Raw genomic sequence first — 16,376 nt, forward strand, 5'->3', positions numbered from 1 at the left:
CTGTGACTCATGCCAACCTCAGCTCAGATCCACCGGGATGGTTACTAATTGCCTCAAAATTGTGTGGAACACTACATTGTCCTTGTGCTTAAGGACAAGCAATAATGATGTTATCTTCCATGTGGAACTAAATGGGGTGGTTTATGGGCACCTGAAAGAAGCATGACCTTGGGCAAGTTACTTCCGGTCTCCAAACCCCTTCCTCCTCCTTCCTGTAAAAACGTGAATCTACCTGGCTCGGCGAGGTGTGAGGACACGGACCCTCCTTGGCTGAACCCGGCAACGGCCCCACCTCTGCCCACCCCTCCCCGCCGCTCCTAAGTCCAAGTCAGAAGTCAAAAGATTTTTATTGTTCTATAGACACTTCTGAAAAGGGATCTAGTTGAGAAAATATACAAAGCATTTAAGAGTTTCATTTCCAGAGCGCACCTAAGTCTGACGGAGGCGTCGAAACCTCCTCTTCAAGGCTCAGGGCTGAGAACGGTTAGCATATTGAATGATCAGTAAAAACATGCAAAAGTGAGAAGGAAAAGGAAAAAAAGGCTGCATTCCCCCAAAGCCGAGGGGGACGGAATTTCAGAACGAGGAGGTGGCAGGGTGTACAAGTACCAGGTGGCTCTCCCTGTCCCCCACATTATCTTCTAAAACAGCTCCAAGCTTGGAGAAAGCGACGAGCCCACCCCCTTGCCTCTGCTCAGCGCTCAGCCGCGCAGGGCTGCCAGCCGACAGGGTGAGAGTGGCCCCCCCCGTCCCATCCCTGTGGCCATGGCCGCAGGACCCCCATGCTTGTGCTCCTGGGGGGCCAGGGCCAGGGGGGCCCCGGCTCCTCCCTTCTTTGGTTCCACTCGGAGAACGATTGTGCTTGACAGACTGATCCCCACCCCTCACTCCAGGCTCCCGTTGGTGGGCTGAAGGCACTGACAAGAGCCCTGGGGGGAGCCCCAGGACCCCACCTTCCCTTGTGCTCTGGGTGGGTCCATCCCTGGGCACACTTCCCCATCCTCAGGCCAGATCTGGGAATCTGGACACGGGACTGTCCAAGGAACAAGCCTTGTGGGACTTCCCCAACTGTGCAGACATTTCTGAACACCACACCCCATCCCCTGCTGTCCCCTCGCCCAGGACCCCCACGAGCCTGGCCCCTCTGTCCAGCCCTTCCCCTGGGCTGCCAGCGCAGCTGGGGGCTGGCCCCGGTGGACCCGACTGCCGGACGGTGGTCACGGAAACCACCCCGTGGCGCCCTCCTGTCCCCCAGACCCGGGAGCTCAGAAGAGGTGGGGCCTCGAGAGGTCAAGGCTCTGGTACGGGGAGGCGGGCAGGGCTAGAAAGGAACCAGGAGACACGTCACATCTATGGAAAGGGGTCCAAAGTACAAGCTAAGCGAGGGGAAGGAGGAGGGCCAGAGTGGCCAGAAGAGAAACAAGAAAGAGGGCAGGGGTGGGGCCTGGAGGGGGAGGCCCTCACACCACCCCGCAGATGAGGGTCTCCACCACGAAGGTGTTCTCGAAGTGGCGGATGGCGTTGCAGTTCTTGGCCCCTCGCTTGTTGATCCCTGGGAGGGAAGAGAGAATTTCCGTGAGGACTGTGTCCTGGCCGGGCGCTGGCTGGGCCACAGAGGCTACCAGGGGGACCTCAGGACCCTGAGAGGGGGAGGGCGCGAGGGGAGGAAGAGGTGGCCCAGGAGATGACACCCAGACTCACCCGGAGGCAGTGCACTGAAGGGGTGAGAGAGCTCAAGAGCTGGAGTCAGACTGCCCAGGTCTGGCACCTTCCCTGCTGTGTGACCTCAGGAATTTCACTTAACCTCTCTGTCCCTCCATTTCCTCATCTCTCAAGGGGCAGCAAGAATAACGATGAGGATGACGACAACTTACAGGCTCTTGGAAGGACGTAGGGAGTGTGAACCTGGGCCTGGCCCATGGGAAGTGCTGAGTTACCATGAGCGGCTAGTACAGCTATGGTCTGAGCTCCAGCCAGGCACAGCTGGACGGTGGCCGTGGCCTAGAGCTCAGGGCAGGGGCCCCGACGGGTGGGGCCGGCCACTCACGCCTCCGGGTGGCCCGGCGCCGCAGCCGGTAGGTGTCCTTCCCACTGCACAGGTGGTAGATGAAGGAGCCCAGGGCCTCCTTGTCGCTGACGTGCTCCGTCACCACCATCTCCTCCTGGATAATGTACGTCTGTGGGAGGTAGGTCCCTCTCTGCGGAGGGGGCAGCCACAGTGCGGGTCAGCTCTCACGGCTCTCCCACCTCGGGCTCCCCTGCCCACCGCCCGCTCCCCTCACCGCTGTCCTGCTCACTCGGAGTCCCCTGCCACCTGAAGTGCCGTCCACCCCCGTCCGCCACCCCATCCACACCCCCCGGGGCTCGCCCATTGGACGCGCGAGGGCAGTTTCTGGTCGTGCCCTGGTGCTGCATGTGGGGGAGTCTGGTCTCCCTCCCCAAGGGGGGAGTGCTGCTGGGGGGGTTCCCTGCACTGCCAACGGGAGGGCATGGCCTCGGGGGCTAAGGAAACTGGGCTCTTCGTGAGAGAGGGAGGGAGGCAGAGCACGGTAGGGAGAAGAAAAGGAGAGGCGTTGACTCTGGGCATGGGAGAAGAAGATGGAGGAGCAGGGGCCAATCTGGGGTGCTGGGCCCAGCTGAAAGCAACACCCCCACCGCAGGACCCTCCCTTGCCCCAGGCCTGGCGTCCACGGGGCGGAGCGCCGCAAGATGCCACGAGGGCTCCTGCTCACCTTCACGTTCATGAGGAGCTCCCAGAAGTTTCGGGGGGGCAGCACAATGGTGGTGTTGAGCTCGATAACATAGCACTTGTCCAGGGAGATGTCATGGTAGGCGGTGAGCCCCTGAGCGGGAGGAGGGGCCGTGTCAGGCTCTGCAGGCGAGGGCCTGGCCCCGACGGGCCCCTCGGGCCACCAGAGCCACCCCGCCGTGCCAGCGTCACGCGCCCCCGATTCCTGCGCCTCGCCTCGCCCGTGTCTGCGGGAGCTTCCACGCACTACATGAAAAACACCAAGTGTCCAGCGCCTCAGCTGTTATAAAGGCCCTTCTCTGGGATCACGGGGCTGAGGTGTGGGGAAGACAGTAATGTCCCAAGTGTGCATTTCATCACCCCTGTGAGGTCCTGTCATCCCTGCGGACAGCCTGGACCCTCAGCAGGAGATGCTCCGTCCCTGGCTCCCTGTGGGCTTCAGCGACAAGAACGTCCAGGATACAGAGCGAAGGGATCCTTCTGGAGAATCCCTAGGAAGCTCTGGGAACCAAGTACGAGGGACAGACAGCTGGGGAGTCTGTGTTTCACTAGCCTCAAAACCGTCCCTGGCAACGGAAGTGTGAAGGGTGGGGGCGCCTGGGGGGCTCCGTCGGTTAAGTGGCTGCCTTCCGCTCAGGTCATGATCTCGGGGTCCTGGGATCGAGTCCTGCAGGCTCCCTGCTCTGTGGGGAGTCTGTTTCTCCCTCTCCCGCGGCCCCTCCCCCACCCCTGCTCGTGCTCTCTCTCAAATAAATAAAATCTAAAAAAAAAAAAGAAGTGCAAAGGATGGCTACCTCTGGGGAGGGGGTATGGGCTGGGGGGAAGGGGCACAAGGGAACCTTCTGGGGTGCTGGCAAAATTCTAAATCTTGATCTGGGTGGCACTGCATGTAGCCTCTGGCGAAATCCACCAAGCTGTACACTTAATGCACTTGATAGCAGGCATGCTACACCTCTGGAAAACGTCAAGGAACACTGGCCTGGCCCATGATGGCCAGCGTCTGCAGCGGTCAGGTGGCCGAGGAGAAAATCCACCGTGGCTGGTTCCCGTTCAGTGATAAACACTGGCTCTATAACAAAAGCAGGGTCTTCAAAATCCTGAGCAACCTAACCCGCCGCCGTCTACTTCCCATACTTGCCATCACACAGTACATACTCAAAGGAGGTACTAGGGACACTAGCCTTCTCCTTTCGCTCCTGTTCTTTCTCATGACCCCTGGTGGAAGGGGGGCTCTGGGTCCTCAGGACACCCTTCCACCACTCCTGTCCCAGCCCCGGCCGGCCTCACCCGCTGGAAGTCATGAATGATGTCTGCGGGGTCACCGCCGCCGAACTGGGGCACTGGCACATTGATGCGCTCATAGTTCTCTTCGAGGTAGATCTTCACGTCCTCCTCCAGCTCCATCCGCGTGCGGACCTGGGAGGACAGGGAGTCCTCGTAGAGAACCCCACAGTGGAAGAAGTTGTCTCGGGCCAGCTGGGGGGGGCGGAGTGGGAGAGAGAGACAGACCGGTCACATAGCGCCCTCGGCACAGCCACCCTGCCGACCCCACCGCGCCACGATCCCAGGACCTTGGCAAGCGGGAAGGGTGGGGCAATGAAACCCATTTCGCAGATGGAGAAACTGAGAAACATGGAGAGTCAGGGAGAGGGAGGGTGAGCCGAGCCGGCTCTGCCGGGTCCGAGGTGGACAACTTCCTTGGCTGTCAGGGGCAAACACAGGAGCCCCTGATTGAACTGTGGGTCCCTGTGGGGTGCCCAGGAGGTAGCTCTGTGTCCAACCTCACACAGGTCCCACCGCCTTCCCTGGACCCCGGGCCCCTTGAGCAGTCCTGACAAACACTGAGCCCCTATGTGAACAGCCAGCCAAATCATCAAGGGTGGGGAGGCATGTGACATGACTGAGGCCAAGTGGCTGAGCACGTGGACCAGTGTGCCCACCTTGTCCCTCTCCAGGGGCCCCCAGATCTGTGCGCAGACTACTGGCCTGCCATCAGCAGAATTGCCCTTTCTCTGTTTTCGTGTGAGCTCTCCCAGGGGGATGAATCATCACACATGAATCACACTGTCCAGGGCACAGACTCGGAGGCTGCTCTGAGGTGCCCCCATTTCCCAGCAAGTGGGGTGGGGTGAGGAGCCCCAGGAGAGCAAAAGTTGGGGCTGGGAATAGAGGGGACCTAGAGCTAGAGCAGGAGGGTCCTAGGGTGCTCAGGAAGGGCCCGCAGGAGGGGGAAGATGGGGAAGAGGTGGGGGGACATGCCAAACAAAAGGGAAGTCGGCAGGTGTGTGGGAGCTGAGGATTCCAGGGAAAAGTCACATGGAACACAAAAACTCTTCAGTAATTTCCATCACGGAAAAAACGAAGTAACAAAGTTAAAACCATTGCTTGAGGGTGGGAAGAGGTCACTTGGTCGCACGTGACTGGCAATTCCCAGCTTTTCTGTCACTCTGAAATTCCCTGTGCATTGCACTTAAAAATTATTCTTTTGAGCTTTACCTGAACTACCTTGGTGGCACCATCTCCCACCCTAGGTCTGGACTGATCACAAGGTCACCGTGACCATGACCAGTTCTCCCGCCCAGCTGCAGGCCCCGACTGGCTGTGTGAGTACTTAACCCGGGGTGCCAGCATGGGTGGAGGCCACCCCTTGCAGGAGGAGGTGCTGGTGGGTCTGTCCATTAACCCACGGTCTACCTTCCTTGTTTTATAATCCAAATAAACGTCCGAGGAACCCAAGTCCTTAAAGCATGACCCCTGGGCACAGGGTCCGGCTCTGGAGGGATCACAGAGTTCCGATTTCTGCTGGATCTGGGTTTCTGGTGAAAACCCTCCAGGGTGACAGTGTGGGAAGGGGCCACGGATTCCCATCCCGGGTCCCCCACTTGCTAATGTGCTCCTGGGAGAGTTCCCGGTTGGGCGTCAGCTGGGTCTGAAGGCAGGTGAGGGCAGTCTGCCATGGTCCGCGGGAGTCAGAAGACGGGGCCCTGCTCCCCCCTCCAGGCAAGGGGCCGGGTGGGCTGGCGCATGCCCAGGGAGGCCCCATGGAGGGAGCATGCAGGGTTTCTGGGCTTGGCTGGGCACCCACTCCCACCCAGGGGCAGATCACCTGCCGCCCCTCCCCTCACAAGCCCCGAGCACCTAGCTCTCAGCTGCTCCTGCCACCTCCCTGCAAGCCCCTCTAAACAGCACCTTTCCCTGAGCGCTGTGCCTCCCTCCCCGAATGGCCTCACCTGTGCGAGGAAGAAGTATCTGTAGATGTAGACGGAGGCAAACACGAGGCCCATGAGCAACACGACCATGCCCATCGACAGGTAGCACAGGCCGCCCACAGAGCCCCCCTTCTTGTAGCGCTGCGGGGGGGCTCGCTCCTCCTGTGGATTGCAGGGCCGGCTCAGCCAGATGGTGATCCCGTACCCCCCAGAAGCCTCCCGTCCCTTTCTCAAAGGAGACCTCACCCTGCTGGTGGGGACTGAGCCTTGGGACAAGGCGGGGGGCATGATGGGGACACACAGCATCATCTGGAAGGAATGCCCTGCCAGGGCCTCCCCAGTCTCCTCCCAGGTAAAGATAAACTGAGACCCACACTGAAGCCACGCAGAATGATCCCCTGGGATCAGGCAGGCCCATCTAGATCACCCAGGCCTTTCGTCCTCTTCATTATCCCAGCTGTGACCACAGTGTCACCCTCTTAAACACAGAATGGGGGAAGCAGAGACACAGCCTTAATAATTGCACCAGACCCAGGAACCTGCAGGAATTGGGGTGCACTGGGGAGTTGCTGCTCTGGGCAATGGGGAGCCAGGGAAGGCTTCGGATCCACCCAAATGCGGCAGTGCACAGGGTGGACAGGAACCGGGCCAGTAGGAGGTGGCTTCTGGGCTCCACCAGGAAGGCTGTGGCAGGGTATGGTCACTGGCTGAGGGAGACGGAGGTCCCAGGAAGCCCACGGGGTCTGGGCACGGTGCTGGTCTCCCTCCGGCCAGGCAGCCCTGAGCCTGCGATCCCCGCTGGGCACAGCTCCGCCTGCCAGGGGGGCAGCTATGGCCCCACACTGGCATCTGGCCGGCAGCATCGAGCAGACTCTCGGGAGTGGAGCCTGAAGGGTGAAGTCTGGAGGCTTCTGGAAGCCGGGGCGCTTCTGCCAGGAGGGAAACGTGGCCACGGTGCAGTTGCTGCCGTCAGAGAGGCCAGGGCAGGAGGCTCCTGGAAAAAATCTGCTCTGGGGAGCCAGACGGGCTCACGACAGTAGCCTTGGGGCTGCCAAGCAGCAGTAAGTCAAACGGACCGTACTCCCAGCACACATGTCTGGGCTGGTGGACCACGGTGTGTGTGTCGATCTCAGTAACACTGCTTGACCCGGAGCTCCGGCCTGAGAGTGTCATGATTCAGGCTCTTCAGGAGCTGGGTGACCTGTGCCATCTCTCATGTCTGTGCGTGCCCCCCTCCCCCGCCCGAACCCAGGCCCTCACCTATCCTGGGAGCTGTTGCAGGAGCCCAGGTCTGCTTCTGCCACCACTGTCCCCATTCAATCCCTCCTCCATGGGGTCCAGATACAGTCAGGATGAGGGCAGAGTCCAGTCCCAAAGACCCCGCAGCCTCCAGGGGCTGAGGCAGTGTGGGGCAAGGGAAGGATCTCCAGCCTGGAAGCCAGAAGCTTCTCACTCCACATATGCCACGAACTGCCTGCTTAGCCCGCTTTGTGCCATGTGTCCTCTCTCCCTTTACCCTGCGGGCTGGGGACCCAGCTCAGGTCCAAGTTACCTTGGACAGATAGGCCCTTATCTCAGCACGGTGGACCTGGCCTCGGGGTGGGGCATGGGGCCCAGGCCTCGGGGAGAAATGGGGAGTACCATCAGAGAGGCAAATGCCTCCCTGCTTGGGGCTCTCCCACTCACCCACACCCAGGAAAAGGACAAAAGCCCCTGGAGGCCCCTCCCCTTCCCTGGGCACATCTGTCACCAGACCAGCTAGCCCCCAGCCTCTGCACCATGGGACAGAGAGGTGCCCTGGCCCATCCTGCTCCCCAACACCCCCGCCTGCCCTCCAGGGAGCTTACCTGGCCGGGATGGGAGGCCAAACCCATTGCCTCAAACTCACCAGCTGAGTGCTGGGGCTCCCACCAACCCAGCCCTGCTGCGGTGGGGCTTGTGATCAAGACCAGAGAGGCACCCACCTGGCTGGCATCTGCTCAGCACCTTGGGGTTCCCTAACCAAGGTCCCACGGGGACAGCTGCTGTCACGGGGGGGCCCAGAAGGAACAAGCCACCCAGGGGCTCCTGCAGATGAGGTGGTGGCCTTTCTGCTCCTCCAGAGTCCCGAGTGGGTCCCAAAGAACCATGGCTGACCTGGGAGACAGGCCAGGCTGCCTGCACCAGCCTCGGATCCTGCCCCTGGGGTGGGACATTTGAGTGCAATGGGGTGAGCGGTCACTGGAAGTTGAGAGGGGCCCCAGCAGGGACTAGGATCCCTGCAAGGGGAGCATTGCAACCCCACCCCCCAGCTTCTCTCTGGAAATGTGAAGACGCAGGGATTAAAGGAGACAAAGAACCTGAAAGCCCTTTGTCAAGGATGAAGTGCTAGATAAAAATAGCAGATCTTTCTCAGCTGAGCTTCTCCTTTGCAGGGCCAAGGCCCTGGACAGCTGCTGAGGTTGCACACTGGCCATGCTTTCGCTCCTGCATTCACGAAAACCAGAGAGGCAAGCTTGTGAGAACTGTTTTTAAAAAGAACAAAACAAAACAAAGTCAATGGGCCACAAGCGAGAGAGCCTCAGTGCCTGCTCCTCGGCTGAAGTTCACAGACAAGGAGGCCTCTGGTTTTTAAGGCGGTTTTAATGCGGCCTTTCTGCTTCTGGCTGGGGGAGGTGTTTTTAAGGGCCTGGGGAGGGGGTGGGCATGGGGTGGCTATGTGGCTGAGGAGAAAACGGCCTCCAGGGCGCCCCCTGGATACCACCCTGCGTCCTTACTCTGTGGGGGTCACTAGGAAGGCTGAGGATCCCCCACCTGTCCTAGATGTGCAGTGGACATGCCCCTCACGCGTCTGAGGCTAACACAGCTCCCGATCCCACCCCCCTCCCGATCTGAGGCTCAGCTACCCTGCTCCCCTCCCCTGCCTGCGCCCTGCTGGAAGGCAAAGCAGGAGGGGAGCTTGCCAGGAGGCAGATGGGGAGCCATGGATGTTCCTGCTTCGAGACAAAAGGGACTTCAGACACCAAGCCCCACACAGGATGGAGGGCCCCTCAATCCTGCCCGGAAGCTGTCACTGCTTACTGGGCCCCACACCACCCAACAGAGAACCTGGGATTCCTGGCTGTCTGTGGAGAAGCCTGCTTCCTGAGACCCCCCCCCAGATGCTTCCCTTGTCATGCTGCAGACCCAGGGAAATGCCACCCCCCCCCACATGGAGCAGCCAGGCCTTTGGGGGGGCTTCCATTTAGAAAGTAGAAAAACACTGCCTACTGTTTCCAAGGCAACTGGGCTTTCTGAGCAAAGTGCCTCGCTGAGCACTCGTGTGGGGCACGTGAGCCGGCCGGCCGGGCCGAGAGGGGCCTGGGCCTCCCCTACCCGCTGCACTGAGGCCCGCAATGGCTCATTAAACGGGTTAGCAAAGCCAGGGCCACAGCGGTCAAGGGGAGCCCAGCCAACTGGAGCATTAACTCAGCGGACTCCCACGGCTCCTGGGGAGCCCCCCAGCTACAGTTCCTCAGTAACAATGTCCAAATTAACTACAAGCGGATTAAACTACAATTGCAGGCTGCTGGGAGGAGGTGGGCAGGGAGCCAGAAATGCACTTGCTGCCGCCCAGGCTGACAGCTGGAGGAGGAGGGGTTCTTGCCTGGCCCCCCTGGGCTTCATTCCCCCTCAGCATCTCGCTTTTGCAGGCTGCAGACCAGGTTCAAGGTCACTGATGTGTTGTGTGAGAGAGACAGACAGACAGCCCGAGCGGGGCTGGGGGGAGTGGGCATCGGAGCACACAGAACTGGGTGAACTGTGGCCAGGTGAGGGCACAATAGGCCCAGACCGCTGGGTACGTGCCCACAGGGAGTCACGGAACCCCATTCCTGTCGTGCGGCTCGGCGTGAGCCGGTGGCTTGGGCTCACGCCGGGTGAGGAACCGCATGGATCCCCGAGAACTCCCGCACCACCCTCTGCTCTGTGTCTACTCGGTTCCTGACAGTCAAGACGAGACTCCAGAGAACAAAGGCTCCGAAGGACGAGCAGCAAAGCGGGCTGCTGGAAGAGCTCTCCTGGGGGACAAACTTGGAGAGTGTGTGTGTGTGTGTTGGGTGGGTGGGTGGGGGGGAGCCGGGCTGCGCTTCCATGATTTTACCATAAACAGTTTTTTTTCTAAGAGGAACTCAGCCTCCCTGGCAGTCGGCTGACAGCCTTGAAACATGCAAGGACCGGCCCAGAAGAGCGAAGAGAAAAGAGAAGGAAATAGGGAAGAGAAAAGCCACCGTGGTGTGTTCAAAAGCCCAGGCCCCCCGGGAAGGCCCAGGCCAGGCCAGGGATGGGATGCCCAGAAGCACCACCCCCCCTGCTCTGGGGCAGGACCACCTTCCTACAAAGGTCCCTCACCGGGCCAGCGGGTACTGGGGCACTGGGGCAGAAGCACTCCACGCCCGGCCAGGTCCGCCTTCCCGGCTGGCAGGGAACCCTCCCCCAACCACTCCGGGAGACCCAGCTCCCTCCCGCCAACGCCAACGGCCTGAGGCCAGGACTCCGAAAGTGAAATCTGATCCCCAGGTATGCAGGCTGGGGGAGGGGGCGACGCAGGAGTCATTAATCAAAGGCAAAGCCAAGGAGAAAATTAGCCAGGGCTGAAGAGAGGATGGTATTGAACATGTCTGTCTCTCTCCTCTTGCAGCCCCCCAAGCCCAACAGCAGCCCCCCAGCTCAGTCCGGTCTGCATATGCCTACACCTGGCTGTGTGTGTGTGTGTGCGCGCGCACGTGTGCGCGCATGCACTCAGGCATAGGCAGATGGAGGGGAGAGTGGAGCTGGGTGGAGAGGTGCAGGGCTGGCCGGTAGGCCTCCAAAGGGGAAGAAGGATCTAGCCAGCGCATGCCAAGAGGGGATGCTTCCCGGGCAGCCCACTTTCCAGGCTGGCGCCCCGCCAGTCGCCCATCAGCACAGGCTTCTCATTACCTCCGAGGCAAGCGCCAAGGAGAGGGTGGGCAGCTGGAGGCCCAGCTGGGCCCCCACCCCCATCCCTTCCCGGCCCACTGAGGCACTTCCTCCCAGCAGCAGGTCTGGGGACAGAATCCTCCTTGTATCTGAGTTTTTGCTCAGAGGCAGGGGGGAGCCCCGCCATGAGGGTGCTGTGCTGCCTCCCCTGGGCCCCTGGGGCTGCGCGCAGGTGGACATTTTCATGGAACAGCCACAGGGGAGCTCACTGCTGAGGGCATTCACAGGCTCATTCCCCAAGTGGTCCCTCCAGGGCTTTACATCTGATTTGAGTCCAGTTCAGTAACCAAGGAGGGTTCTCAGGTCCCCTTCAGCCAGAAGAAACCTTCTAATAAACTTTCCTCTGCGTCCCCATCAGCATGGGGCAAACCTCAAATGCTCTGTCTTGATAAAGGAGAAGGCTGGTCCTCCCAGTCGGGCCTGCCTGTCCACCCACCGTCTGCTTCAGTGCCCTACTAAATGGTGGCCCTCTCTCTGAATGCTTGGCACCTGCTGTGCTCACCGCCAGAGGCAGGAGAGGGGGGCTCGAGCCACACCCTGGTTACTGGACACGGGAATGTGCCCCTTGGCCAGGTGAGGGCACAACAGGCCCAGAGCAGTGAACTCTCCCCCCACCCCCCAATTCCAGTAGGTGACTAGCAGAACTGACACGGAACATCCAAAGCCCCCTCTGTATCACCTCAGGGCCTTGGGGAGCTATGATCGTTTACTGATATGCAGTTCTGTCCTAGAGGTACCAGGATTTTAATCCTCCCCCTCCGTGCCAAATTAAGACAGCCAGGGGACCCTGTGCAACTAACAAGGTTTGGGAGGCAGGCTCATGGCCATTACAAACAGCACCAGGAAGATGTTATTTCCATTTCACGCTGGGTGAGGGGGAAGAGAGGATGCTGGCTTTCAGCGCCAGAAGCTGGGTATCAGTTACTACCCAGGTGATGCGGGCACCTGCCATCCAGCCCCACGCCATCGGCATGGAGAATGTGCCACTCCTGTGAAATTTGGTGGACCTTCTCAGGGTTTGAATTACATCCTCCTACTGCCTGGTTGGTCCTCCCTTCTGCTGGAATCCTACAGCCCTCAGAGGCAGGGTCTGAATTCCAGGCCTGAGCTGGGGAGTAGGCCCTGGGAGAAGAAAGGGGCAAGGTCCCAGCCCTGCTCCCTCCCTGGGCTGAGAGGAGCAGAGGAAGCTGGTTCCTTGGTGAAGGGAGGAAGGAAGCTTGAAGAGACCCTTGCAAACTTTTAAAGCTGCAGACCATGGTCTTCAAATATGGAATGCCCCCTGCCCATTTAACATTGGAGGAACATGGAGTTGCTCTGTTTGGGGGGTGCACAGCAACCCCCAACCCAGCCCAAGTGGTCCTGGATGATGCAGTGACCACATCCGGACAGGGGAGGGCTCCTCGGTGCATTCCTCACTCAGGGTCTTTGCTCGGGATGTGACACCACCCACCTCTGAGGCCCCTCTCAAGTGTCCCCTCTTTCTCCGCCTGCACCCCCCCCCCAATACTCCGGGCAAGGTTGAATCTGAGCCACAAAACTTGGGGAAGGACCCTGGCGCTGAGAAAGACTCATGAGAAGCCCGCAGCGGGCAGAGAAGGGGAGTGGACAAAGACTTTGGAAGTCCAGTCTAGATGCGACCGCTTGGTGCACCCCAAGACCGCCAGGGACTAGGGCTACGTGGACGCCTTTGCCGGAGCACAATAAAGCCTGGCTGGACCAGCTCTCCTTCCCCTCCCCGCCCGCCACGCGTCCTGCCCTCTCCGGGTCAGACTCCACGCAGCTCAGACAGTTTTCCACTGGCGGAAATGCCTTCTCTCCCCCCGGCCGGAGGGAAGGGGGAGGAGAGGGGAGGACGCCGGAGGGGGCGGAGTGCACCGAGGCCCGCCCCCACAAAGAGCCTCCGGGATGCGGGAGGGCACCGGAGCAGTGGGGGGGCCTCCCTGCGGGATGGAGGGAGCTGCCCAGAGCGAGAGCCCGGAGGGGAAGGAAGAGGGGAGCAGGGAGGTCCAGACGGCAGGGGGTGGGGTGAGATCTGGGCACCTGGCCTTAGAACCTCGAACCTCGAACCTCAAACCTCCAATCTCAGACATGCAGCCGGGCCGGTTCTGGTTTATTTCCATTTTCTGGTCCACCAATTCAGGTGCAGACCAGCAGCACATTCCCCGCCCCCCGCAGGCCCCCGTTTGGCCCCTCCCCCTTCGTTGGCACCGGACTCTCTCCCCCCCACCACCCTCTCCCCAGCCACTCCCCACCAATCCTGACCCATCTCCCTACTTTGGGGAAACAACGTCCAACCCTCCTCCCATCCCCCACCTGGGGCTCGACTCTCGGCCCCTCCCCCTTGATTAGAAACAGACGCATACCCCCCACCAGCATTCCTCCAACTTCTTACCGGCCCCTTTCCCGGTCCTCGGGCCAGCCGCTTAGGGCCCCTCCACTTTGGGAAGAGACCTCGAGCGCTTCCCTACCTGGGGACCAGCGACTCGGACCCCTCGCACTCTTCGGACTTTTGCTTTCGGCTGCCGCTTTAGGAGAGGACCCAAGCCCTCTCCCCACTTTCGGATGGAGGGCCCATTCCGGACCCTCACTCCCTCCGGTCACGGCTCCGGGACCCCGATGCGCCTCGAACAGTTCCCGGGGCCCTTGGGGCGCGCCTCGCCCCCCCGACTCCAGCCTAAGCCCCCTGGCCCCTCTTACCCGAGCGGGCGTCAGCAGGATCTCGGCGGCCGGGGCCGGGGCCGCGGCCGACGCCTTCTCGGCCTTGTCGCCCTTGATGCCGGCCACGGCGGGCTGGAAGCTGATCTTCACCATGGCTGCGCCCGGCCGCGCGTCCGCCCTGCAGCCTCTGCCCGAGCAGCCGCGATCTGGGCGACCGGCGCTCCCCGCTCGGCAGGCACCGGAAGTTTGGCTGGTGTTCGCGTCCCTTTCCCTAACCCCGCCTCTAGTCCGCCCCGCCCCCCCCCCCCGGAGGGCCTCGGCGCCCGCCGCGCCTGCGCCCCCTTCCCGCCCCCGGGGCGCGCAGTGACCCCTGCGGGGCGCGCCGCTCCCACCGAGGGAGGGCTGAGGTTTGCTCACGCACTCTCTCAGTCAGTCACTCACTCAGTCACTCGCTCACTCACTCACTCCATTCATCCACCCACCATCCGTCCGTCCGTCCATCCACCCATCCATCCATCCATCCATCCATCCATCCATCCATCCATCCATCCACCCATTCATCCACCCATCCATCCATCCACCCATCCATCGATCCATCCATCCCTCCCTCCCTCCATCCCTCCATCCATCCATCCATCCACCCATCCATCCACCCACCCATCCATCCACCCATCCATCCATCCATCCATCTATCCATCCATCCATCCCTCCATCCATCAGGCATGGACTCAGCCCCTTTCGCAGCCTTATCCCTTCCAGCTTCCTCGCCAAGACCAGCGTCCCCCTAACACTGTCTTTGTTAAAAGTGTTTGTCCGGCAAATACAGCTTCTAGACAAATTCCTCATCTCCCCTCGCCCACTTCATACCCTCCTCTTTGGAAATGCTGCTGCCTCCACTGCACCTGCCCTCACTGCTCCCTCCCACCGGTCCTGGGCCCAGGAGTTGGCTTCAAGGCCAGGTGCCGAAGTGCCTGCATCCTGCGTCCATCCACATCTCTTTCATATTCCATCATCCTTTTTCCTTCATTTTTCATTCCTGTAGAATCTTCCTGAAGGTCTCTGGGGACACGCGCTAAGGATGCTGGGAGTAGAGAAACGAGGGCAGCCTGCAGCCTCAGTTAGTGAGTGACCAGCCCTGTGGCCCGTTTCTCCCCTATCCAGGAGGGCCTAGTGTGGCAGGAAGATCTGCCGGGTGGGTGACTGGAGGCTTGGGTTCAAGACTTTGCTCCTGCAAAGTACCACTGGGATTGTGTAGGACCAGGGGCTTGTGTTACTGGAGTGTCTTTTGGCACCCAAACCCTGGATCCTTCCTTACTGTCCCTGGTCCAGACTGGACCGGGGACAACACCCAGTAGACTACACATAGCCTTGGGCTGAACACCAGCTTTTGGTTCTGCAGTTGAGTTGACTGGGGAAGGCAGGGGAGTCTGAGAGCTTGTTGAGGATAGTCGGAAGTCCTCCACTGACCCTTCCTACATGTCAGGTCTTGGGTGGCTGCCTTGAGCCCTAGGTGCCCACATCCTAGACTCCAACATCCTGGTTCAGATCTTGGATGAACCTATCAGCCTTGAGGACAGACAGCTTGAGAAGGAAGATTTAACTGATGCTAAGGCCACCACCCTAGTAAACTGGGAGAAGGAAAGGGAAGGTGGAAGAAGATGGTTTGGAGGCAGATGAATTTGGTTTGGACAAGAGCCAGAGAGGAAGGGGCTATGGACTCTTGTTAACCACCTCCAAGGACTCCTAGTTGAACCTCTAGTTGCCTGACCTGGGGCAGATCATTCATACCACCCTGTCCCCCTCCTCGTATACTCCTGCTTAGGAGTGGAATTTTATCATTTTATACTCCCACCAGCAATGTATGAGAGTTCCAGTTGCTCCACAATTTCACCAACGTTTGGTGCTGTCAGTCAGTCTAATTTTAGTAATCTTAGCTGATAAAATCTTGTTTTGTTTTTGTTTTTGTTTTTAGTGAGGGAGGGGGGAGGGGCAGAGGGAGAGGGAGAGAGACCATCTTAAGCAGGCTTCACGCCCAGCGTGGAGCCTACAGGGGGCTCAATCTCACAACCCTGAGATCATGACCTGAGCCAAAATCAAGGGTTGGTCACTTAACCCATTGAGCCACCCAGGTGCCCCCTTATTGTGGTTTTAATTTGCATTTCCCTGATGACTATGAATGTTGAGCACCTTTTCTTATGGTATTGACCATTTGTATATCTTCTTTTGTGAAATGTCTGTTCAAGTCTTTTGGTCATGTTAGAGGTTAGATTGTCTTTTTTATTATTGATTTGTAGGAGTTCATTGTATGAATATACATTTGTAGGAGTTCATTGTATGAATACAAGCCCTTTATCGTATATATTTATTGTGAATATTTCCTCTCAGATTGTGGCTGGTCTTTTCATTTTCTTAATTTTGTCTTGTGATGAGCAGAAGTTTACAATTTTGATACAGTTTAATGTATCAATTTTTAATTTTATGGTTAGCACTTTCAGGGTTTTGTCTAAAAAATCTTTGCCCACCCTGAAATTTTGAAGATATTTTATTTAGTATGATTTCTTCTAGAAGCTTTGTAATTTTAGGCTTTACATATAGGTCTATGATCGATTTTTAGGTTTTTTTTTTTTTAATGTATAGTGTAGGGTAGAAGTTAAGGTTTTGTTTTGTTTTGTTTTCTATATGGGTATCCATATAGAAATGTTCCAGACTCATTTGTTTAATGAAATGGAAGCTCCATTTTCCGTTGAATTGCCTTGGCACTTCTGTCAAAATCGGTTGACAAT

At 59.0% G+C, this 16,376-nt stretch overlaps 1 protein-coding gene across 1 annotated transcript; it reads right to left on the bottom strand.

Moving 5' to 3' along the window:
• Window positions 1-328: 328 nt before the first annotated feature.
• On the bottom strand, window positions 329-13,835 carry ITM2C (integral membrane protein 2C). Its single transcript, XM_035006911.1, has 6 exons — window positions 13,633-13,835; window positions 5,980-6,120; window positions 4,037-4,225; window positions 2,733-2,843; window positions 2,048-2,198; window positions 329-1,552 (listed from the first exon to the last, which is right to left on the bottom strand). Exons 1-6 carry the CDS (start codon window positions 13,744-13,746, stop codon window positions 1,461-1,463), a joined length of 798 nt encoding a protein of 265 aa, XP_034862802.1. The 5' UTR covers window positions 13,747-13,835; the 3' UTR covers window positions 329-1,460.
• Window positions 13,836-16,376: the final 2,541 nt, after the last annotated feature.

The sequence above is a fragment of the Mirounga leonina genome, unplaced genomic scaffold, assembly GCF_011800145.1.
Source record: "Mirounga leonina isolate KUSES-001 unplaced genomic scaffold, KU_Mleo_1.0 Mir_151, whole genome shotgun sequence".
Classification (NCBI taxonomy): Eukaryota; Metazoa; Chordata; class Mammalia; order Carnivora; family Phocidae; genus Mirounga; species Mirounga leonina.